The 23,812-nt window shown below is 35.5% G+C and overlaps 2 protein-coding genes and 1 long non-coding RNA gene across 6 annotated transcripts; 1 reads left to right on the top strand and 2 right to left on the bottom strand.

Moving 5' to 3' along the window:
* Positions 1-2,677: 2,677 nt before the first annotated feature.
* On the top strand, positions 2,678-9,244 carry LOC116172963. Of its 2 annotated transcripts, none has more exons than XR_004145814.1 (5): positions 2,678-2,852; positions 8,040-8,239; positions 8,339-8,475; positions 8,615-8,777; positions 8,885-9,244. It is a non-coding gene; the product is annotated as an uncharacterized LOC116172963 (long non-coding RNA). The 2 variants fall into 2 exon arrangements; XR_004145813.1 differs by having other exon boundaries at positions 8,339-8,454.
* A 6,207-nt stretch (positions 9,245-15,451) lies between these two features.
* On the bottom strand, positions 15,452-19,285 carry LOC116172951 (protein arginine N-methyltransferase 5). 2 transcript variants are annotated; one of them, XM_031490235.1, is made up of 6 exons: positions 19,165-19,285; positions 17,165-18,036; positions 16,722-17,113; positions 16,037-16,272; positions 15,771-15,983; positions 15,452-15,722 (listed from the first exon to the last, which is right to left on the bottom strand). In XM_031490235.1, exons 2-6 carry the CDS (start codon positions 18,025-18,027, stop codon positions 15,567-15,569), a joined length of 1,860 nt encoding a protein of 619 aa, XP_031346095.1. In that variant the 5' UTR covers positions 18,028-18,036; positions 19,165-19,285; the 3' UTR covers positions 15,452-15,566. The 2 variants fall into 2 exon arrangements, with proteins under 2 accessions (XP_031346095.1, XP_031346094.1); XM_031490234.1 differs by lacking the exon at positions 19,165-19,285 and adding an exon at positions 18,173-18,296.
* A 136-nt stretch (positions 19,286-19,421) lies between these two features.
* On the bottom strand, positions 19,422-22,290 carry LOC116172954 (glutathione S-transferase 1-like). 2 transcript variants are annotated; one of them, XM_031490239.1, is made up of 4 exons: positions 20,414-22,290; positions 20,162-20,362; positions 19,762-20,113; positions 19,422-19,701 (listed from the first exon to the last, which is right to left on the bottom strand). In XM_031490239.1, the coding sequence occupies exons 1-3, from the start codon at positions 20,546-20,548 to the stop codon at positions 19,802-19,804; spliced, it is 648 nt and encodes a 215-aa protein (XP_031346099.1). In that variant the 5' UTR covers positions 20,549-22,290; the 3' UTR covers positions 19,422-19,701; positions 19,762-19,801. The 2 variants fall into 2 exon arrangements, with proteins under 2 accessions (XP_031346099.1, XP_031346098.1); XM_031490238.1 differs by having other exon boundaries at positions 19,666-20,113.
* Positions 22,291-23,812: the final 1,522 nt, after the last annotated feature.

A 23,812-nucleotide genomic window follows, 5' to 3' on the forward strand; every position in this document is an offset into this window, starting at 1 on the left:
AGATAATGAAATCGGAAAAAACAAATTTGAAAGTGCACTCCACGCCTCTTGCTCACAAGCGGCTTAACGAATTTTTTTCCTTATAGATTTTTGTGTTGCGTAGGGATTACCCATTTTACCACCCGCACGTAAAGGATTACATTGGAATAAATAAACTGACCCCCCCCTTTTTTTTACGGAAATACACGGTTTGAAATACCAGGACATCTTGATTATGTCGGTCTGTCTGTCGTCTGTACTCTCACATACGGCTGAACCGATTAGAACCAAATTGTTCTTAGACATAAAAAGGAGGACTTTTGGGCCGAAGTCGCGCATGGGCCCATGCGCAAGTGTGTCAAACTCCCATTTCCTGCTAAACAGGTGAACTGATTGAAACTAAATAAATGGCGAAATCAAATTTGCGGATGGAAATTACCTGAAAGCCTGTGCTTTCCTGACTATTCTGAGTCTGGACCTGAGCTTTTAGCTTCGAAGTGTACGTCATCGATAACGAGTTTTTTTATGGCCAACCAATCATGTACATGGTGTTTGAATTCGTGGCTCACCATTCACTAACTATGAGGGATAAAGTTGCCCATATTTGTGACCAAAAACCTCATTTGAAATTTTTGAAAAATCTTTGAAAATAACTGAGATATCACTGAAAAACTGAAAATGTCAAATATCATTTTCATTTTCCCTACCTTAAACGGTTAGAAATTGAGAGTTCCCGTTACCACCTTCTATGATGACTTTTTTTTCTGAGAATCTGAATCTCTTATCAGAATTATCATAACCCGCTAGCGGCTAGATGTAGAAGCTACAAGTTATTACTTTCTTATTTCTTATGGGCGTCATATTGTATTTTTACAGAATGAGATAGAGGACCAAAAAAGAAAAATGATGACGTGTCACAGTGTATACTTTTACATAAATTTACAAGAAAAGTTTTAAAATCAAATGCTTCACATTCATTTCTTAACAAAATATCTACAGGTGATCAAAAAAAGGATCAACATCGCCTTGTTCAAGTTAAATAATTATGATTTCCCAAATAAAAATTCCAAAGCTGATTCGACAACTCTTTTTTGATCGCTTAGTATATCTCTTGCTGACTACATTAAATTTTTATTTCATGTGCGATGTATTCAACTGAAGAAAAAGTTAATATTGTCAAAGCTCAAAACAACAATATTCAAATTAATTAATATATGACATCCAAATCTTTGTTTCAAAAAGTAATTTTGGTTGCATAAAATTAGGCGCCCTTCAGAAGAGATTTTGTGTTTGAAAAGTAGATGTCGAGAAAACAATACACTTAAATCCATATGTCTACCTCTTAATAAGTAGCACTCTAGGTATATCAAAAAATTAGGCCGTAAAGGGGACCGTGATAAACGTTTATTGCAATTAAAGTGACCAAAAATATTTCGTTTGGAAATTAAGTACTTCTCCAAAAGTCCTGAAATATACATTACAGAAAAAACGAGAATGGAAACACGATTTTTGGGATGCCCTTTCCGATTTTGTAAATACAAAAAATTTAAATTCAAATTTTTTCTAGACAATTCTTTCTATAGTTTCGTCACTAGAGAAATTAAATTGTGTACCTACTTATATATTTGTGAAAGGTGATTCTTGCAAAACGTGACACAAAAAATAAAATATTGCAAATTACAATAAATAAAATAAATAGGTAACGCGGAGATAGCAATGGACGAGTTATGAAGCTGGCCTCTTTCTCATACCACACCAAAGAAAGTTGCATACAGGGTGCCATGGTTATGCTTAGGCAAAATACTGCATCTTGCCATAGGTACTCTAGACCGTTTGCTCGTTCTAATCAAAATGTGTATCCATAATGTAGTGCTATAATTGGCTATAATTATTTCAATGGTGCTTTGAAAAAAACACGATAACAAATACGAACACCCCATGACATTTTCTTCTCTTGCAACTTATTTAATATTTCTGTGCATATTATTATACTATTCCTTCAATACAGCGATATTAGCGTGAAAAAAATCATGCAAGGTGCGATGCTACCCAGTTTCAATAAATCAAACACGAATTACAAGTACCTGAAAGCATGTTTAGTCAATTGTATACCAAGACCAACAGTTTCATTGTAAAATAATGCACCCTAAACTGACGGTTAATAAAATCCACTTTTTATCCCGTTGACATATTGCTGTAACGTTTATCTTTATATTGGGTATAAGGTACCCACAAATTATAAGCATTCGGAACCACCGAAATTTATTATGTAAGTTAAGGTGGACATTGGTTATACCACATAAATAACTTCACAAAAAAAAATTAACGAATGCACATACTTAACCGGGCATGTCATTATTCTAGAGTCAATAAATTATCCTCATGCTATATTTTTTATGTACCTACCCAATCAATTTACATATCGAAAAAAATGTAAGGCTTCGAGCGGAAAAATCTACCAATAAAATCTGTTAATAATTGAGTATAGAGAGACGCGACTCTACCCTCTGGTAGAGCGCACCCTTACATCAACCTTCACCCTCGTAATGGCCGGTCATATAAGTAAGGGGACTGAAGCGTCCCGACGCTAGGCGTTACCCCACATCCATTCCCCTTCCACTATTAATAGGTGGAGCTAAACGCAAAATGATTGCCAACCCCTGCCTAACTGTTTACAGATATTGTCGATACGGTCCATATAATACGTTCGATGCGTGCATCTGAGCATTACACGTGTAAATTAATACTAATTGTGCTGCAGTACATAATATGCAACTAATTATTTGCTCATTAACCATGCAACTTTTTGTCTGCGTTCTCCGGTGAAAGCACAACAATGCGGTGCAAGAGTCACCCTCGCATATTTACACCAAGTAGGTATTCGATAGTTAGATCGTATCGCAGGTAGGTTGTCGGCAGTTACGCTAGAGTAACGTTTCGTAGTTTCAGATATCCTTTGGAACATCCTGTACATTGTGTAAAATTATAAATTAAAATTAGTAACTCCTACCATGTACCTACTGTTGATTTATTGCTGCTTTGTAAAAGTGTGATAAATGTTGCTATTATTGCGTTTTTTTAATGGGAAATCATATGCCGTGATTTCAATTTCGGAAAGTACAATACCGTTTTAAACAAAACATAATTTTTAATAGAAATGCGAAGGCACTTCCGTTTTTAATTGTTGAGGTTTGGTAAACACTAAAAGTGGGGATAAAAGTTTAAGGCCAAATAAACGTGCAATACAATTATTGATTTAAAATTAAAGCCTAGGTCCTTTGCTTCTGTATTATCACAGTGTAAGAATATAATACACTGTGGTATTATTACCTACCTATTATAACATTCGAGCTATGCAGAAGTAATCAGAGAAATGCACTCTCGAATCTCTTAGTAGTCTTCGAATTGACTAAATAAATCAGTAGTATTCACTACATACACCAGACCCATAGCCAAAGGGTAACCAGGGGGTTCGCCTAACACAGAACATGGTCTTGCCACCTTGGAAAATTACGATTAATATTTCCTTTACGAGATACGAAACATAAAAAATTACGAAAAAAAAAATCAAACAAGGAAACAAAAAACATTCGGTGTACAAGAAAAATCGGAAGTTGGAAACTCGTTGGTTTCAACAAGATGGTGCACCTACCCACACCTTATAATCGTGTGAGAATATGTACCTATCGGACAAATTTCCTGGAAAATGGGATTAGGGGCGAATATGGTGTTGTATGTTGATGCACCATCCCGTTGAAACCAACAAAATTGTTTTTTTTGTGTCATACATCGTTGTATTCGTAATAAAAACTACTACTCAATACAAAGTGTACTTCATTTGCGAGCTATATAAAAAATAAAATTAATGATGATGTTTTTATTTTTGTCTGTTCAAATAGCACCAGAAAAAAATAAAAACCAAATGGGCAAATTTCGGTTCTTCGAAAGTATTCAGAATTTCTGGTTTTACACTTGTGCTCACTTAACAGTAGAGACAACATTAATTTATACTTTTTGCCCTCTGTACCGTTTACATCATTTTTGTACATTCGCACCATTGTTTTCCCTGGAAGCGTTAGTCTACCCTTTATAGCATGATAATAACTCTAATTGCGCATCTTTTATGTTATGTTATAGACATCCTAATCTTGGACACAGTGTATGCAAGTGAGTTTAAATAAAAATTATAATTTATGGAACGGGGATGCTGGGTTTGTGGATATCCATACCTATCCATTAAGTAAAATCAAACAAGCAAACAAATATGTACCTATGAAGTACCACAAAATTTACAGTAGACGAATTGTTATGTTAAAGTCTAGGTTTCATTTACTATTCTTATTAAACAATAAACAAACATATATTTAGGTACCAAAAATTTTTGTTTCCTTTTTCATAAGCTCCACCTAGAAAAACACCTGCCTGCTCTTAATCCTGACGTGCCTGGCATACATGTGTGTTTCTAAATAAGGGTGTTTTTAAATATGATGCAGATACATACGGAAGGGGCTAATTCGCTGGCTTATTTTCTGACTAAAAGTTCATATAAATATAGGCCCGCAAACGCTTCGTTACTGATCTAGAGCGTGTTAAAGTTTCTAGTTTTTTCTTTATTTCCTGCAGTTTTTGAGATATTTAGCTCAAATTTGCAATAAGTATAAGTTGTGCTGAAGGGCTTACATCATTGGTCTTGTCAAAGGAATGAGAATCTACAGGGTGTTGTATTTTCAGAGGACATGTTCCACTTTCTACCCCTCCACCTACCCCTCTACCTACCTTTTTTTGGTGCGCCACTGGTACATTCTAAAATAGGAATTTGGTTTTCCGATTTGTTTGGAAACTTTTTGACCCCTTGTAATTTTTCCCTATTTCCGACCGTTATCGAGAAAAAAAATAAAAATCAACGATAGCTAAATAAAAGTATAATTTTTAAAATGGTCCAGTAGGCCCTGGATTTATTTGGATTATATCTTGCTTTTATTAGTTGGCATTGAAAATTGTATCTTTTGTTTGCATATGTTTATAAATTAAAGGCTTAAATTGTAAAGTAAAAACCGGTAACAAAGCGTTTACGGACCTATGTTTATATGAAGTTTTAGTCATAAAATAAGCCAATGAATTAGCCCCTTCCCTATTTGCTTCATATTTAGGAACCCTCTGTATAAATTCAGACAAATAACTTTCGAAAAAACACGATGTAATCTTATCGAAGAACATATGCCACCATGTCAAAGATCTTACTTATAAATAAATAGACTAATACTATACAGGGTGTTTTATTTCAACAGGTATCGATGACGTCATAATTCAAATTGACGGCACCGAGAAACGAAGCATGACATTTGCGTTCTACTATTATGGACCCACCGTTTCGGCCCAGTCGTTTTGATCCCACAATTTAATATTTCTAAAACCGGCATTGACCAACTATTTTCTCTCCTAAAAAGCAGCTCGAAAATTGCACCAGTGACCACTGATTACTTCACAAAACTATTGTAACAAATTTAATTACGTCCTTTATTTATTTATAATTGACAATAAATTTATAACAGTCTTAAAACGAATCGATTTATAACAGTAAAATATTGTTTACATCTCACGGATACACAATTTATAACAGCGCGAACAATTTATGATCATCCGACTATTCTAGAATATTCTCGAACAAACACGTCATATTTCTCGGAAAGATTACGTCACATTCGCCTTCGTTATTTATCCCCGATTCATTGTACCTCAATGTCTATCGAAATTTCTGGAATGTTCGCTACACTATAATATTCCGCGGGACATCAATCCTTTTGAAACTTGACTACCACTGTAGCGATTTCATTTTAGCGCGTCTTTTGTGATGCGGACAAAGCGCCGAGTTTACACTAGTTTTCGTACATCAAATACTTGGGAGACTCGTTAAAATGAAGCCCCACAGAAAGTATGGCGATCAAGTTTCAAAAAGATTGACGTCCCACGGACTATAGCAGCTATATTGTCCTAGTTGACTGATGTTAACGTTACCAAACGTCAGTATAATTGATAAATGTTTTTGGAACAATTTTACACAACATGATTTCAGAAAAAATTGCCGAAAAATCCCCTCAGGAAAATACTTGGGTACTTACGTGTTTTGACAGAGTACGTCAGTACCCGTTTTAGAAAGAATAAATTGTAGAACCAAAATGACCGAAACCCAAATGATCGGGACCGAAACGACGGGACCGAAACGGCGAGACCGAAATGAATGTTAAAATATTGGCTTCGAAAATAATTTTGAAGGCAAAAGGTATTTAGGTTTCTGCAAACAAAAATTTAGAATGCGTACAAATTTGAAATTTCTTAGGAGCAGTATATCATCCCTCCGTTAAATTTAACTACCAGATAACACCTATGTGAATACCATTGTCTCCATGGAAATTAACTGTCAGTTAAGTTTTACAGAAGTTGGATAAACTGAAGCTTAGTTTTGTAACTGAATTTGTAGATACTGCTTAATCCATTTTCCAAGTTTTCCAGTTCCAGAATTAAGGAAATTAAAGGTAATATGTGGGGATTGGTAACTTTTACCTCAACAGAAACCCAGCATCAATAATAATCATGGAAACAAATGGAACATTGTGGATTGGGTACATTTATTTTATTTATCCTTTAAAATGAAGGTATAGAGACCAGTCGACCTATGCGGTTCTTCTTTTAGTTAAAATAGGTACACTGTGGTGGTTGTTCAATGCAAACTTAACAGCTGGTTAAAACCAGGGTTAAAACACTACCAGAGGTAAAATTTTAATCTCTAAATTCATTCTAAATAACGCCTTTTATAACTTTTGCCAATACCATTTTAAGGTAGGTATACAGGCATTGTTTAAATACTTTTTAAACAATGGTACAGGCGTGTATTATGCATTTGATGTAACATTTTAACCGTTTTGAAAGAAGTTCTGCGTCAAGTGAAGACGAAATAAACACACGTCTTTATGGCAATCAATGGCCGCAAACTAAAAGCCCCCAGCAAACACACTTTACGTTTAAAAACTGTTTTAAAGCGTTTTGAAAGGATAAATTCGGTATTGGTAGTATGGTATACGTTTTTGTGTAGACCGATTTTATACCTACGTTTAAAATACGATTTTTATTCATATAAATCATAGAGTTCACTTTCTACGTTGATAATACGTATGTAAATAACCGTTTCTTAGCAATCGTTTTATAAACGTATATAACACCACTTTAATATAATCGGTATATCAACGGGAAATAATAAACGCATAATATTCCGACAAGAATAGAGCAACATCCGCTGGACATTTATGCGTATTATATATATAGGGTTTTAGTTTACCATAAACGCTTTTTATACGGAACTGTGTTGCTAGGGCCGTTTGAAATAATTAAAAAAAAAACATAAAACTCGCAGTTTTAAACTGCAATTTTGTCTATTCCTGAAACACCGAAGTCCAGAACTTGAGGTAGATGCGGAAAAAGACCAATTAAACTTTGGTCTGGGTGCCTGTTCCCAAAAAACACAATTTCAAGCTTGAGGTAAATAAACGAACAGCCCTACATTAAAAGACACAAGAACTTACATAATCGACATTAGTGTGAAATTAAAAAAGCATAGGATTTGCCTAAAAAGCTTTGTGCGGGGTTGGACGCCAGTATTCATACATACTCGTACATTAAATCAGAAATAACGCATTTAATGAAAAATACAATGTCTTCAAAAAAAAACACCACAGCCTATACTATAGGCAGTTTCACAAATCATCAGAACTTATCTTTTCATTGAAAACATGGAGTGTCTACATTCTGATTTGCGGACATTCAAAACACCAAAACCATCGTAATCGGAAGTGCCCACTACTTACTCAGAATTTTTCTGCAAACACGATGGCCTCCAACCGAAAATGCACTACGTGAATGACTCTAGAAATGAACTCCCATCATCAGAAGTGGCGGAACCCCTAGAACTAGAAGAATAAGTTAAATTAAAGCTAAAGTTAATTTAATTTAAACTTACCCATCGTTCTTATATAATTAGCAACTTATTTATTTAATATTTCTTTCAGTTGATGCTCCTTTACCTAAAGCGTATGATGGGAGAGATCTAATTGGATCGGCAAATGCATGGGTATTCTAGGTATCACCTGTGGAGTAACTCCTAAATATAACAGTACCTATCAGATGTGGAGGAAACCCTGAAAAAATATATTAAATTAGTTACAAGTTACAGAAAAACCCTAGAAATACAAAAAAAATTAAATTACAGGTAAAATCAAAATTATTTAAGCTTACCCTATACGTCCTTATATAATTAGCAACTCATTTATTTGATTTTTTTTAATTTATTGAATGTGAGATATTTCAGCTGTCGCTCCTCTACCCAAAGCTTGAGGGCGAGATCCATTTGGATCAAAAGATGAACAAGCATCAGATCAAGCGGAAAGCCTAAACATAGAAGAATATGTTAAATTGGGGCTCAAGGTATTCCAAGCATCAGATATGGTAGACACCCTATAAATAGAAAAAAAAAACAGATTAAATTAAGGGTCAAATTAAAGTTTTAATCTAATTTAAAATTACTCTTGGCTGTTATACGTATAAATAGCGAGTTATTTATTTAATTTTTTTAACTTTTTTTTAGAGTGCGTGATGTTTCAACCCATGTCCCTCTACATACGTGTAGGTGAAATCCAATTGGATCAATAGACGGTGATGGGAGAGCTCCGATCGGCTCAAGAGAAAAGTATTCCAGGCATCCAGATGTGGCAAACACCTTAAGAATAGAAAAACAGATTAATTTATAGGTAAAATAGAGTTTTAATTTAATTTATACTAACCCCTCGTCCTTATATAGTTAGCAATTTACTTATGTAATTTTTTTTAAATTTATTGAGAGTGTAAAATGTTTCAGGTGATGCATCTCTACCTATAGGACTTGTGGGCGAGATCGAATTGGATCAACAGATGAGTATTCCAAGTATAATATGTGGTGAAAATCCTAAAAGTAGAAAAATATATTAAATAAGGACTATGGTTAGAGAAAGGGAATTTCGGGAAAGTCTAATTGGTCAGAAATGGAAATTCTTAAGTATCAAATGTAGTGGAAAGCCTTGAATTAAAGAAGGTTAAAGTTGGAGATCCTATTCGCTGACCAGAGGGGTAAACCAACCATCGCCCATCGTGGTAGACAACCTACTATTAGTGCTTGTTCACAATGGACATAAGCGTAACAAAAACATAACAGATACATAATTCATAATGTTGAATAGTAGCAAACCAACGTATGTGTTCACAATGATTACATAATTTTTATTTTGTTGTAAATGTTTGCGTATGTTTTATGTCCTACCGAAAGGGTACATAAAAAATACATAAAGTTGGGTCGGTTTCAACTTTACGTAGGTTTTATGAAAAATCTAGTGGAATTAGGTGTATTTCTGTTGGGTACAAAGACGCAGCACTGCGCTGTTGGTTTGACATTTCAGTTACTACGTCTAACGTCGATGACATCTCTTCTGCCAACACAATCTGGTTATTTTTAAATTGGTACATAGTTTTTGGCGCATTATTTCATAGTTTGGTGTGGTTTGGTCCTTCGTGTGTTATTCTTTGATTATAGGTATCCAACACGACATGGAAAACGTATAGACGTCGAATTATTAATTAGTTTGGTGCAATTAAAACCCTAATTGTTTAATAAAGGGGACAAAAGATATAAGGTTAATAGGTGATCGAATAATCCTGGTGTATGAAAAAAACCATTCTTCATCATGCAGCTTCATTTCTAGACACGCTTAAATGCTTAAATTCTCCCCTTTTCTCTCGGTCTCGATTTATAGGTCTGACCCACCAACGCCGTTTTTGTTTTGTAACAACTTTGTCTCTCTTCTCTGTCTTCTTAACAGTAAAAGCAATAAAACTGTTGAAATTTCCATCCATCTCAGTGACACACACATATACACCACAAATAATATAGCTATGTTCTTGACGTTTTGCAGAGTTTAAATTTTGGATTTGCGCCTACGCAGATAATTATAATCTTACGGTCACTGTGAACACTTTCTCCACCTGCGTAAAATTATGTCTTATGTCAATATTATGTTTTATGTATCGGTTATGTTTTTGTAACTCTTATATCCATTGTGAACAAGCACTAAGAAAAACAGATTAACAAGTAAAATTAGAGTTTTCATATACCTAATTTAAACTTGCCTTTCGTAGTTATATAAATTAGTACCCACATACTTTATTAATTGCATTTTTTTAAATTCTTGTTTGTGGGAGGTGTATCAGCTAAAATGCTTCTCTACCTAGGGTTTGTGAGCAATATTCGCAATTGCATCAAGAAATGGATATTCCAATTGCAAGATGTAACGGCACTAGAAGTTGGTAAATAATGATTCATTCTTTCTTGTACATAGCATTTTCGAATCACGTTTTTTTCTTTTTTAGATATATACTTTTGGTACCCACAATTCAATTTATTAAATATACCTACACCAGTTGTTAAGTTATAACCATTTTTAATACCCGGAAAAAAAATTTCTTATAGAATGTGGCCTGTAGAATCCATAATTTCAAACAGTTCCAAGATTGGGCTACTAGTTCAAAAGTTACAGCCCTTTGAATTTTCTTTCGAAATTGGTTTCTAGTCTATAACTTTTGATTGAGAAGTCTGATCGAAAAAGTACGAATTGTTTTGGATTCTACGCACCAAAATTAATAAGAAAAAGTGTTTTCCCGAGAAATTTTGGTGCAGTCGATTTTTGGTAAAAAAGGAAGGTTATACACTGCCTTTTTTTGAGGCTCGAAAAAAAATTGTCTCAGATCGACCCGGAAAAAAAATTTTCTTATAGAATGTGGCCTGTAGAATCCATAATTTCAAACAGTTCCAAGATTGGGCTACTAGTTCAAAAGTTACAGCCCTTTGAATTTTTTTTCGAAATTGGTTTCTAGTCTATAACTTTTGATTGAGAAGTCTGATCGAAAAAGTACGAATTGTTTTGGATTCTACGCACCAAAATTAATAAGAAAAAGTGTTTTCCCGAGAAATTTTGGTGCAGTCGATTTTTGGTAAAAAAGGAAGGTTATACACTGCCTTTTTTTGAGGCCCGAAAAAAAATTGTCTCAGATCGACCCGGAAAAAAATTTTCTTATAGAATGTGGCCTGTAGAATCCATAATTTCAAACAGTTCCAAGATTGGGCTACTAGTTCAAAAGTTACAGCCCTTTGAATTTTCTTTCGAAATTGGTTTCTAGTCTATAACTTTTGATTGAGAAGTCTGATCGAAAAAGTACGAATTGTTTTGGATTCTACGCACCAAAATTAATAAGAAAAAGTGTTTTCCCGAGAAATTTTGGTGCAGTCGATTTTTGGTAAAAAAGGAAGGTTATACACTGCCTTTTTTTGAGGCCCGAAAAAAAATTGTCTCAGATCGACCCGGAAAAAAATTTTCTTATAGAATGTGGCCTGTAGAATCCATAATTTCAAACAGTTCCAAGATTGGGCTACTAGTTCAAAAGTTACAGCCCTTTGAATTTTTTTCGAAATTGGTTTCTAGTCTATAACTTTTGATTGAGAAGTCTGATCGAAAAAGTACGAATTGTTTTGGATTCTACGCACCAAAATTAATAAGAAAAAGTGTTTTCCCGAGAAATTTTGGTGCAGTCGATTTTTGGTAAAAAAGGAAGGTTATACACTGCCTTTTTTTGAGCCCCGAAAAAAAAATTGTCTCAGATCGACCCGGAAAAAAAATTTTCTTATAGAATGTGGCCTGTAGAATCCATAATTTCAAACAGTTCCAAGATTGGGCTACTAGTTCAAAAGTTACAGCCCTTTGAATTTTCTTTCGAAATTGGTTTCTAGTCTATAACTTTTGATTGAGAAGTCTGATCGAAAAAGTACGAATTGTTTTGGATTCTACGCACCAACATTAATAACAAAAAGTGTTTTCCCGAGAAATTTTGGTGTAGTCGATTTTTGGTAAAAAAAGAAGGTTATACACTGCCTTTTTCTGAGGCACGCAAAAAAAATTGTCTCAGATCGACCCGGAAAAAATTTTTCTTATAGAATGTGGCCTGTAGAATCCATAATTTCAAACAGTTCCAAGATTGGGCTACTAGTTCAAAAGTTACAGCCCTTTGAATTTTCTTTCGAAATTGGTTTCTAGTCTATAACTTTTGATTGAGAAGTCTGATCGAAAAATTACGAATTGTTTTGGATTCTACGCACCAAAATTAATAAGAAAAAGTGTTTTCCCGAGAAATTTTGGAGTAGTCGATTTTTGGTAAAAAAAAAAAAGGAAGGTTAAGTATTCAAATACTATACGAAGCATTCGAATACTTCTCAAAGTATTCAAATACCTTGCGAAGTATTCGAATACTAAATATTTGTGAAAGTATTTGAGTTACAAATACAAATACTGCTTCCATAAAAGTATTTAATTACAAAGTATTTGAATACTTTAAAAGATTTGAATACTAAAAAGTACCTATTTACAAAATCGAATACTGCCCAGCTCTGCTTATTAGTAATAATTATTTGAAAAATAAGAATTTCCTTTGCGCAATGCGCGTTCGCATATATTCCCGGAAGTTGCGCTATTTACTAAAACTAAAATCGCTTCTAGAATATTTGGTATGCGGAATGGTTCCCTAAATAAACAAGCCCCGAAATATTGCTCTTTAAGGAAGCGCACTTACAAAAAATCCACGAAAGCTCACCCCCAGTGAGAACTTGCCCACCGCTAGGTAATTAATCTTTACAAAAATTCGGCTCCAATGAATTTTCCCCAAGAAAACAATCCATTGGTATATCTGTTACGTGCGGAATTCTATCATTCTTTTCAGGGGAATTTTTCGAAAAATAATCCCCTTGGGTTCCTGCTCGAGAACAAAAAGAGAGCGATGTCAAACCTTCGCGTTCTACAACTTCCAAGGATCCGTGCAATTGAATATTTGCCGGATTCCGAGTGTCAGTTGAGTGGCTAAGAAATTCCCCTACTGAAAATGGTATGCGATTCTTCCTATCTTGTTTTATTTCTATGATGGCAGACGGCTCTGTATGTGAATGCGAAAGAAGAAATACAGAATTGTATTCCATCCACACATTCGCATGTTCCCATTTGTTAAAAAAGATACTTAGCTAAAAGTGGACGTTTCAGAATTTGTAATTGGTTGCAGTAAAATGATATAAAAAAAGCAATTTAATTTACGGATAACCCTCGTATGTCTATATATTCTTGAAAAAGTAGAATGGGAACGCCGGTAAATTTTTAGTTTTTGTGTCTACAAAAACAAAAAGCAGGTAATGACTAACAACCAGACCTCCGCGCCCCGCGGGCGATGATACTTCTATTTGCAACGCTATTACAAAAACCCAATATGCAATTTATTATAATCCCTTTCCGCAGGTACTTCTTTGCAAATACATTCAGCTATCTTCGGGAAGGTGGTATGTTGGTTGCCTAACGAACAGATCTACACATACTCCGATTGCCAATCTTATGCATTTTTTTAAAACAAATTTAGGTATACTTAAAAGCGCCCTCTATTGCGGAGCAGTACAAACATGTACCGTTTAAAACTGTAATATAACGCTTATGGATTTATGCATTAGATGTCGCTGCAAAAAATGTAAAGCGGTAAAGTATGCATAATTCGAATTCGTTATTCGTTATTTTTGGCATTTGATATTTGTAATCGGTGAATTTATTTTGTGATTTGTTTATAGACACGTATTCAAGATATCATATATGTATACTTACATGCGTATTCCAAATCTTATGGGCGTGGTAAAGAGTGTAACGTTAATTATGGCAGAGATATACATATAGTTTTTAAGTATACCTTTGCGGTTAGCAATCTGTCAAGACCTTTAAAGCTGCAAATAATTTCCGCCAACTTCCAAAAACCTTCAAGATTTTTTAAGAACCTGCCCTATGTTCGTGTGTATCTGACTACAGGTACCCGCTTTTAATAACTCCTTTACGACGAATGAGTAGCTCCAGTGTTAAATTAGATGGCTCAGCGTACCTCCTATCATATCATATCACTGTAATAATACGAATATTAAGGAATTCGAATTGTGCAAACTTTAGCGCTTTAATTTTGTTTCAGCGACATCTAACGCATAAATCCATAAGCGTCATATTACAGTTCTAAACGATACATGTTTATACTGCTCCACAATAGAGGGCGCTTTTAAGTATACCTAAATTTGATTCCCAAAAAATGCATAAGGTTAGCAATCTGTGTATGTGTAGATCTGTGGCTGGACATTACAAATGACCAATATAGTAAAAGACGCAATAAAATTGTTATGGATTTATGCATTAGATGTCGCTGCAAAAAATGTAAAGCGGTAAAGTATGCATAATTCGAATTCGTTATTCGTTATTTTTGGCATTTGATATTTGTAATCGGTGAATTTATTTTGTGATTTGTTTATAGACACGTATTCAAGATATCATATATGTATACTTACATGCGTATTCCAAATCTTATGGGCGTGGTAAAGAGTGTAACGTTAATTATGGCAGAGATATACATATAGTTTTTAAGTATACCTTTGCGGTTAGCAATATGTCAAGACCTTTAAAGCTGCAAATAATTTCCGCCAACTTCCAAAAACCTTCAAGATTTTTTAAGAACCTGCCCTATGTTCGTGTGTATCTGACTACAGGTACCCGCTTTTAATAACTCCTTTACGACGAATGAGTAGCTCCAGTGTTAAATTAGATGGCTCAGCGTACCTCCTATCATATCATATCACTGTAATAATACGAATATTAAGGAATTCGAATTGTGCAAACTTTAGCGCTTTAATTTTGTTTCAGCGACATCTAACGCATAAATCCATAAGCGTCATATTACAGTTCTAAACGATACATGTTTATACTGCTCCACAATAGAGGGCGCTTTTAAGTATACCTAAATTTGATTCCCAAAAAATGCATAAGGTTAGCAATCTGTGTATGTGTAGATCTGTGGCTGGACATTACAAATGACCAATATAGTAAAAGACGCAATAAAATTGTATTCTTTAAAAGTTGCTTCAAATGATCTAAAACGGTCACATTTGATGAAATTTTGACAAAAACGGTGATCGCAAAAACCATATAGCTCAAGCTAGGAAGAATAATTGAATAACATTACCTAAAATTTAACGTTGCAAAAAATAGAAGAATAGGAAGCTTCTAAAAAGTGCTTTTTAAGGATTGGTAAGGCATTAACATTGTAAGAAATCATCCACTTTTTCCTTTGTAAAATATACCTATAGGATGATTGCACCATATACGTTTACTAAAAATGTATACATATATTTGCACTCAATCTTTAAATGCATTTATGCAAAACCTGTTAAGAAAAACAAAAATCAAAGTCTCGGGTCCAGAGATCGCAAACCACTAGACGCACAGATGGACTTCATGGCAGGTATTAAAACAAACTTTAAACTGGGTCTATACAAAAACAAAGAAACTGTTGAACAAAACTTTTCTTTAGAAAATTATAATTTACAACGTCACTTTTACCCTGCTTGAAAATAACCGGGCAGTTTCACAGCGAATTAAAAAACCACAAATTTAAGCGAATTAATGAGTTTTGATAAAAAATGAACGCCCACTTGGATTCATAATAGCGGTTCGAACAGGTGACTCGAGACACCACTCGTACCACACTTTATCTTCGGAATGCATTCGCCAAAAACACACCTGTATCTTATCACCTTCCTTGACATATACCGGCTCCTGCAAAAATAAATAAAGCAACACAATAAACGCCACATATAGACTTACTAAAAGAGAGAAAATAATCGGAAACCAGCTAACCATTCCCTCGGAGTAGGTTTGCGGGTTAATACTTAACATCACATTTTTATAAAGCACTGTTTCGAAGTATCCTATAAATCCGGTTAGGAGGCAGTTTTGCGAGGCTGAGAATTCCAGACGCGCGAAACGATCGTTATCGATTCTCTTATTCCAGTTGGGGTGATTAAATGTGTACACCTCCTGCAAGTTGGACAATGACGATTGATGGTTTAGTGAAATGTAAATAAACCTACCTGCGACGTAGCGATTTGGTAATAATTAACTAAGTGAACAATGTAAGGCGTTTCGAATATGTTTTGAATTGATTTTTCGTGGGGGCGGTTGCTGAGGATTTCGTTGTAAATTTTTGTGCTCTGCAAGGGAGCTAGGTAGGATGTGTACGATGCTGGTATGGAGATTCCTTTGGGTTTCAGGAAACGTTGGGCGCCATCTAAGCATTCGGGTGATAATTCATTATCGCCAAATGATCCTGGAGGAAGACAAGCAGTGTTATTGATAAGCTATAGTTATGCTTTATTAGATGGAGCTAACAAAACATGAAAAAAAAGGCTACTCCTTGAGGTATACATACAGTAACACCCTGGTGAATATAGAAAATTGGAAAAAGTAGCAAAATAAACGTTTTCCTATAGAAAGTATACAGGGTCCTGTAAAAAAAATTTTCAGAGCTATTCTCATTTTTTAAATGGAACGCCCTGTGTATTTTAATCTAAAGAGCCAAGAGCATATTAAATTCTCTTTTCAAAAATATAACACACCATGGTCCCTATTCAAAAATATTCAAGTGACTAAAAAAAATCCAAAAAAATCGTTTCTAAAAACATTTTCCCCAATTTACAAAGCAGTAAATTGCTTGCCCAAAAGCCAAATTGTTCAGACTTTTTTTAATTTCAAATTATCAGCCCACAGAATACAAACCTAAAAGCTCAGAAACAAGTATATCTGCCTTTTCAGGTAACTCCATGTATCGCATATCCCCCTTTACCAATGTAACCTTCCCCTGCCATTCATTTAAAACTCTATCCTCCAAAGTATTGATGGCATACGGATTTTTCTCCAAAGCGTAGAGCTTTATTGGCCTATTTAACAAGTAGGAGGCGTTCAAAGCGGCCTGCACCAAAGGCCCACGCCCCGCACCAACAACAATCACCACAGGAAGTTCATCAGACATCGGTAAATCGGTCAAAGCCAAGTGAATTGCTCGCTGATACTCAATGTACTTGATCTGGTCCTTCTCGAAAACTTCATAAATCATGCTCTCCAAATTTTCGGTCAAAGGTTGAAGGGGGCTCTGCAAATAGTCTTCACAGCTACAAAATAATTGCGATAATTGATCTGTTAAGAGTAAAACCCGAGTTTACCCTTGAATGTACTCCGTGGTAACATTACTTTCGAATAACTTTTTACCCAGAAAATTAATGTAGGCCGTATACTTCTTATAGTCGCTTCCTCTAGGGTGTGGTCCGCGTATTACATACTGTACGTCCAGATTCATAAATTTCCTAATAATATCCTGATGGGGTTTTGCAAGTACAAATTGCTCATGTTGGTTTTTGAGAAATTGGGATGTGTGTATAATCAGTGCTTTGATAGGTTCACCAACCCACCTGTCGATCTCTAGCTCTGTAGGCAAATGATTAACATCAGGTAAATTCAGCGCTAAACCAAGCCGTCTATCATAGCAGCAGTAAGTTCGGAAATTGTTCCATCTCTCCCACGTATCGTCTTCATCCAAACAGATTGGCGAATACCTAGACGGGTGGACCATGTGTAGATACACCCAAATTTGATGGGCACCCGTTTGCAGTTTATTATACAGAATTGCGGCTAGATTTGCATTTTTGCCTAGAGGTAACTTCATCAGAGTGGCCGGTAAACCTAAATGAGCGCCGAAACCGAGCTCCTGCTCCAGCAGTGCCTTACTTTTCTCGGCAATATGTGGAATTTCGCTATCAACGTCGAGGGCATCGTCATTAACCTTCCCCACGATTAATCTGCTCCAGTCCGCGCTAGGCAGAAGACGATCAGTTCGACTAATCAAAGAGGGGGGGTTGTCGCCGGTTAAATCACGCGCGTATTGAGGGTGAATGGTGTAGGTTACTAGGAAATGAAAACCGTCGTTAGCAGCGTCGTGCACTGCACTTCTTATGCATTTAGGGCATTCTACTTCGAGGCCGCATGACATTCTCTTCTTCTTTTGCGTGTAACAATTTTCGCCCTGCATCGTGAAGCCCTGAAATCAACGTTAAAATTTGAATCGTGTGAGGCTTTTGAGGTTAAGTCGTTCATTGGTACATAATGATTGGAAGAGTGTCTTTCGTGCTAGCATTTTCAGCTGCAACCAAGAAATTAAATAATTGTTTGTTTACCTTTTTGAATCCAAAGAAAATCACAGCTCAAATTTTGACTAAAAAACCAAAATGTTTACATCGACTTTAAACCGCGTATGTCGAATATCGAATAGTCGGTGCGCTACATCGAATTTGTGATTTATATCGAATAACAACTGATGCATATAGGATGTTCCAATAGAAGTGTATTTCAAATAAATACAGGGTGGGGCAACATAACTTCCGTATTTGAAATAATCGCCGTTCCGCCTAACGGTTATCTGGGGGGGCTGAACGTGGTTTCATTTGGAAGGGGAAGTTTTACAGTTTTGTTCCCTTCATGGTCAGAAGAATCTTAATGTATGGGTAAAGTAAAGGAAGCGTTTGAATGTAGCATATATGAAATGCACGTGTAGGAGTGGCAGTTGAAGAGTATGTAGGGGAAAAGACTAAATATAGGGTACGAGGAGTGAAAGAAAACGTGAAAAAGCGCACGAAGGAGAGGTCAAAAATCACGTAGCAGAGGAATAGGAATTTATGGTGATGTAAAACATGAACGGGGAATGTTGGTGGTGGAAGGGAGACAGAGGATGAAGGTGCGTGAGAGATTTAAAATGTTCTATTATTAAACCAAAAAAGAATTATCAAGAAAACGTGGACGATATGAATTTGAAAACTTTAAGGAAGCATTTACATGATGCAATGTCAGTGATCATCAGTGCTTTAGGGGGAAGTGAGTGTGAAGAAGTCATACATAACAGTGTTGCAATGAAAACGCATGAAGAGCGTGTGGAAAAAGCACAATAAAAGACATGAGTGTGACGTACAGGTGGAGGGGGATAGAGATATAATGGAATTTAATCTTGTGAATAATTGTAATTTGTAAACATGAGTATTGATATGAACTAAGTTTCGTTGATATTTTCACTTTAATATTTCAATGAAATTTGGCGAATCCAATTTTTAGCTCTACGTACATTTCCTACATATTACCATTGTATCTAGAGTACCTATTTAAACAATGATATTACCTATGCACGCACTCTTCGATATGTCTCGATCTATTGGACGCAAAAGGAACTATACGAAAGCGAGATGATTATTTTGGGATACTTTCATGAAATGTAGGTTTTAGAAAGTAGAAGTGGGCTACCATCTTACGACGATGCCATCAGAGCTCAGTTCGTTTACCATATAACCATCGGTTGTGAGTTCGCATCCCACAACTTGCCAGTTTTTAGTGGTACAAAACATCTCCTAACTACCATGCTTCGGAGGGGATGTACAGCTGGCGGTGCCGGTCACGACTGTCGTTAAGTCACACAGACGATACTGTTGATGCGATCTGAAAACGTCTGTACCTAGGGAGTGCCACCCACACACGCGATACGTCCTAAAGTTCAAAAAACGATCTACGGACATAGAACATCGACATGCGATTATTACGATCTTTTCCTAGGAATCCTAGGTAGACCGCCCAAAGTCGTCCTATTCTTTGAACGGCTAATCAATGTCTAGTAAACTTGAATTAGTAATATCTAAAATTACTTGTTGTCAGTATTTTATTGCTACAAAGGGGGGAACCAATTAATTTCGTTTGTACTCCTAAAGGTGCTAATAGTACTAACTCTTTAAAACCGTGGTTACAATATGGAAAAAAAACACAATTTATAATCCCAACTTGTCCCTAACGTACGCGGCCATTTTCTCTAAAATCTCGTCGTTGGCCTCCTTGAAGAACTCCAATTCTTTTCCACGTTGTAACCAATCGGCCAGCCTTGGAAACTTTTCGGGATCAATTGGAATTGCCATTTCTATCGCTGTCATCGTGCAAAGAATACTGGCGTCGGCTATCGTAATTTCGTCTCCGCACAGCCACGTACGGTCCTCGAGGAACGAGTCTAGAAAACCGCAAGCTTCGTCAATCTTCTCGAAGCATTTATCCGTAATTTGAGTGGTCAAACCCCTCAGCACAGGAACCTGCAAGAAAGTTGTTAAATTTTGAAATACGCATCCTGCTGGGCTTACAAAGGCGTCCACGAATCTTGGAAAAAGAACTCCGCTTTCAAAGTGAAGTCTTTGATCGACCACGGCTCGCTGCTTGGGGTCCGCTGGGTAAAGAGAGTCGTCGCTGCCGTAGGTCGTAACTAAGTAAGCGTTAATCGCGTGGCTCTCCCAAACGATGAAATCGTCATCTTCCAAAATCGGTATGGTATGTTGAGGATTTAACTAATAAAGTGTAAAATGACCCAAAGGGCAGATACATGATGAATAACCTACCTTTAGTATATCTGGTCCCTGCATAAATTCGTCGTCAACTTCAACAATTTCTAGTTCGAGCTGCAGAGCTCGCGCAACAGTTAGTACAGCCCGACAGGGTGGGCTCATAAATTTCAAGTACACTTTCGGTGCCATGGTCTGAGCTCTCGGAGAGAAAACGCCAGACTAGACAAGGTAATTATGGAAACTCGATATATTCCCACGACGTCGCTTAGAGACGTGATCAACGACAACATTCCACAAGAGGTGGTAATTATCAAGTTATTAGGTCAACTTGGAGAAATTGAGGCGATGAAGTCAATAAATTTAGCGAAAAGTTCCTATGCGTGCAAATCGGTTAGCAAATCTTTTTTGGTGTAGGACAAGAAAGGTCCACGTGTACTCTTCGATTTTTCCATATTGATTTTATGACTTTAACAATTCATGGCTAATGTCGTGGGTCAAGTAAAGTATTTACAATGAATCAATAATAAAGTGTTATTGGGTCAATGAGAACCACCCGGTTAATGTGGTTTGGTAAAAGCTTATAATCATGTCTTTGCTATATATGGCTATACCTATACTTTTTGGTAGTTTACTTAACCTTTTCATATAAGTAATTTTTTTGTAATTTATGCAAATGAGGGGCAAACACAGGAGAGCGTATAATTATATGTATGAGGAAGGACCCAAACAAGATTACATAACTTTTTTTAAGCCGAAAACTCAGCGGGGATTTTTAGGGAGCGAAGCATGGATTAACTTTAGAGACAAAGGCTACAGCCTGTGCTGCTTGTTTTGGTAGTTTTTTCACTGTATGTACCTATATCTTCATGTAACCAAAGTAGCGTAATTTTTCTCACTACTATCATTGAATAAAAACCATGTGGTTTTTATTCAATGCTACTATACTACACTAATAAAATTCTTACTACTAATTACGTAACACGTTTTATTTTATCCTCATTCCTCATTCATGTTCCTTATACGACATTCATTATAGGTAGAATGTTAAACCAGGGACTTTTACAGTCGGCCATGCGTAAGGTATCTAAGGGTATCTATGACAATCAGGGTTTATTTACCCATTTTGTTCATTCGAGAAAATTTCCACGAAATGTACGAGAGTAACGTATTAAAGAAAAAGTAGATGCAGCTCGCTGCAAATTAATACCAAACAAGTCTGCGGATAGGTATAAAAATGAATCTGATTTCTTTAAATGTTGACCAAACTAACTTAGATGTCATGTTGACATACGTTTCTGAACTGGTAAGTCATTCTCTGTTATTGATTCATATAAGTGAAAGTTTTTTTGTTAGTCCAAGAAATTTGAAGCTTCTTCTGTATGGACGAAAATCTCCATGTTCAAAAAAATGTTTAACACACAGGAAAATGTGGACGTTTCTTCCTGTGAAATAGATAAATCCTTTATGAAGACCAATAGTGCAGCATGTTCTCCAAAACAAGAATGATTAACGACACTGGTACCTACGAACACCGCCGATGTTTCCTTGAAGAAATGTCAGCCTTGGACAGTCTTTCTCGGGTACCGTTTCTTCAGGTGGAGTAAAATTTGAAAACGTACAAAAGTGTACAATTAATGTGACAATCAGTGATAAGTCTAAAACCGAAGAAAATGCACCGTTATTTTTAGTAGTTAATGTGTTCCATGAATTATATTCTATACTTCATTGTTGGCCAATAAAAAAAGTGTTGTTAAGAAATTTTTTACAGCACTAGTGTTGTTAAATGTACCTTAACATAACCCGTCGCTAAGGAGTTATTGTTACTATAACGATTTAGTATAAAATAAACGTTTTTAACGTTTTAAATGGCCCATTTGTGTCCAAATAACATTTATTTGAAGAGTGCACACCAATTTTTTCCCGGCGCAACTTTTGGCAGCCAAAAAGCCTCAAAACGTTCGGACTTTTTTCAGTTTTTCGCTTAAAACTCGAAAACGGTCCATATTTTATGAATAACACTTCTTTAGTAAATTAAACAAAACAAAATTCTGCGTCGATAAAAAAACAAACAAAATCGGTCCAATAGAAAAATTTTTACAGGCGATCAAAAAACGCCCATTTTTTACAACTTTTCTAAAGAACTGAGTTAACCTTTTTTTAATGCGTTGTGGCTCCTAAAGGAACGATAAAATCCACTACTCCTCCTCCCTAAAGATTGTAGAACATCAATCAGAGAGTTCAAAAAGTACCAACAATTTAAAATTGGACCAATTTTTGAAATTCGTTGGGAAAAATGGGCGTTTTTTGATCGCTTGTAAAAATTTTTCTATTGGACCGATTTTGTTTGTTTTTTTATTGGCGCATAATTTTGTTTTCTTTAGTTTTATAAAGAAGTGTTATTCATAAAATATGGACCGTTTTCGGGATTTAAGCGAAAAACTAAAAAAATGCCCAAAATTTTGAGGTTTTTTGGCTGCCAAAAGTTGGGCCGGAAAAAATGTGTGCGTACTCTTCAAATACATGTTATTTGGACCCAAATGAACCATTTAAAACAATAAAATCTTTTACACCACCTTTTGCAGGTCAAAATTATCTGCATGCTGGACTAAAAGTAAGTCTTCGTGAAAATTATCTATTTCGAGAAATGCGACCAAAAGCAAAAGATGCACATGCCCTTTGCTTTCCATAAAGTTGCGCCCAATAGATAACAAATGACACATAGGCATTTTTTCACTAATTAGCGGAACATAAACATAGGAAACGTCGTGGTATGTTATATAAAAGAAACACTACCGATATAAACACAATTCCCGTTTTTAGTTAAATTCCTAAGCGGGATACGATAACTAATGGCCGACACTGACAATTTTATTTAAAACAAAGTGTCACTGTTTTGCTCATGGAAAGTCAAGTTAGTGAAAGTGGTGGATATAAAAAAATTCTTGAACTTTTAAAAAAATTCGACTATTTATCTTTCGGTTTGAGATACCTTTTGATTGATTCCCATAAACTTCACATCAACTTGGGGCGAATTTTTTTCAAATTTCCAATACTATGTAGCGATAGAAACCGGTTTTTTTAGGATCTACCATACCTAAGTGAATTCATTCATGCACATGTACCTAATAACTATAAAAATCTATAAATCAGTAAAAATGATTAGAACAAATCACAAGAAATAAAGGGGGTAATTAAAAAATGTTATAACAAACAACGCTAATCTAGTCCACTAATTACGTGAAAACTAGGTAATTTACAGAAGGTGTCAGAAAAATGCAGTAAATGCATTGAGTAAGTAATTTATTCAACGGTAACAGAAATAGGTATTTGTGCATCTCCAGTCAAATATTGTACAGCTTTTCGATAAACTTGTTTACATAATTAGTCCTTGGCATTGAATAAGCACCTTAGATTCAATGTCCTTGGTCATTAGACATGGTCTGAGAACATGAT

The sequence above is a fragment of the Photinus pyralis genome, unplaced genomic scaffold (assembly GCF_008802855.1).
Source record: "Photinus pyralis isolate 1611_PpyrPB1 unplaced genomic scaffold, Ppyr1.3 Ppyr1.4_LG6, whole genome shotgun sequence".
Taxonomy (NCBI): domain Eukaryota; kingdom Metazoa; phylum Arthropoda; class Insecta; order Coleoptera; family Lampyridae; genus Photinus; species Photinus pyralis.

Coding starts and splice junctions, on each gene's coding strand:
- LOC116172951 (XM_031490235.1), bottom strand. CDS start 18,027: ATGCAGGGCGAAAATTGTTACACGCAAAAGAAGAAGAGAATGTCATGC. Junction 15,984..16,036: donor ACCAAATCGCTACGTCGCAG/GTAGGTTTATTT, acceptor TCCAACTTGCAG/GAGGTGTACACATTTAATCA. Junction 15,723..15,770: donor CGATTATTTTCTCTCTTTTA/GTAAGTCTATAT, acceptor TTATTTTTGCAG/GAGCCGGTATATGTCAAGGA.
- LOC116172954 (XM_031490239.1), bottom strand. CDS start 20,548: ATGGCACCGAAAGTGTACTTGAAATTTATGAGCCCACCCTGTCGGGCT. Junction 20,363..20,413: donor AGGGACCAGATATACTAAAG/GTAGGTTATTCA, acceptor ACACTTTATTAG/TTAAATCCTCAACATACCAT. Junction 20,114..20,161: donor CAAGATTCGTGGACGCCTTT/GTAAGCCCAGCA, acceptor ACTTTCTTGCAG/GTTCCTGTGCTGAGGGGTTT.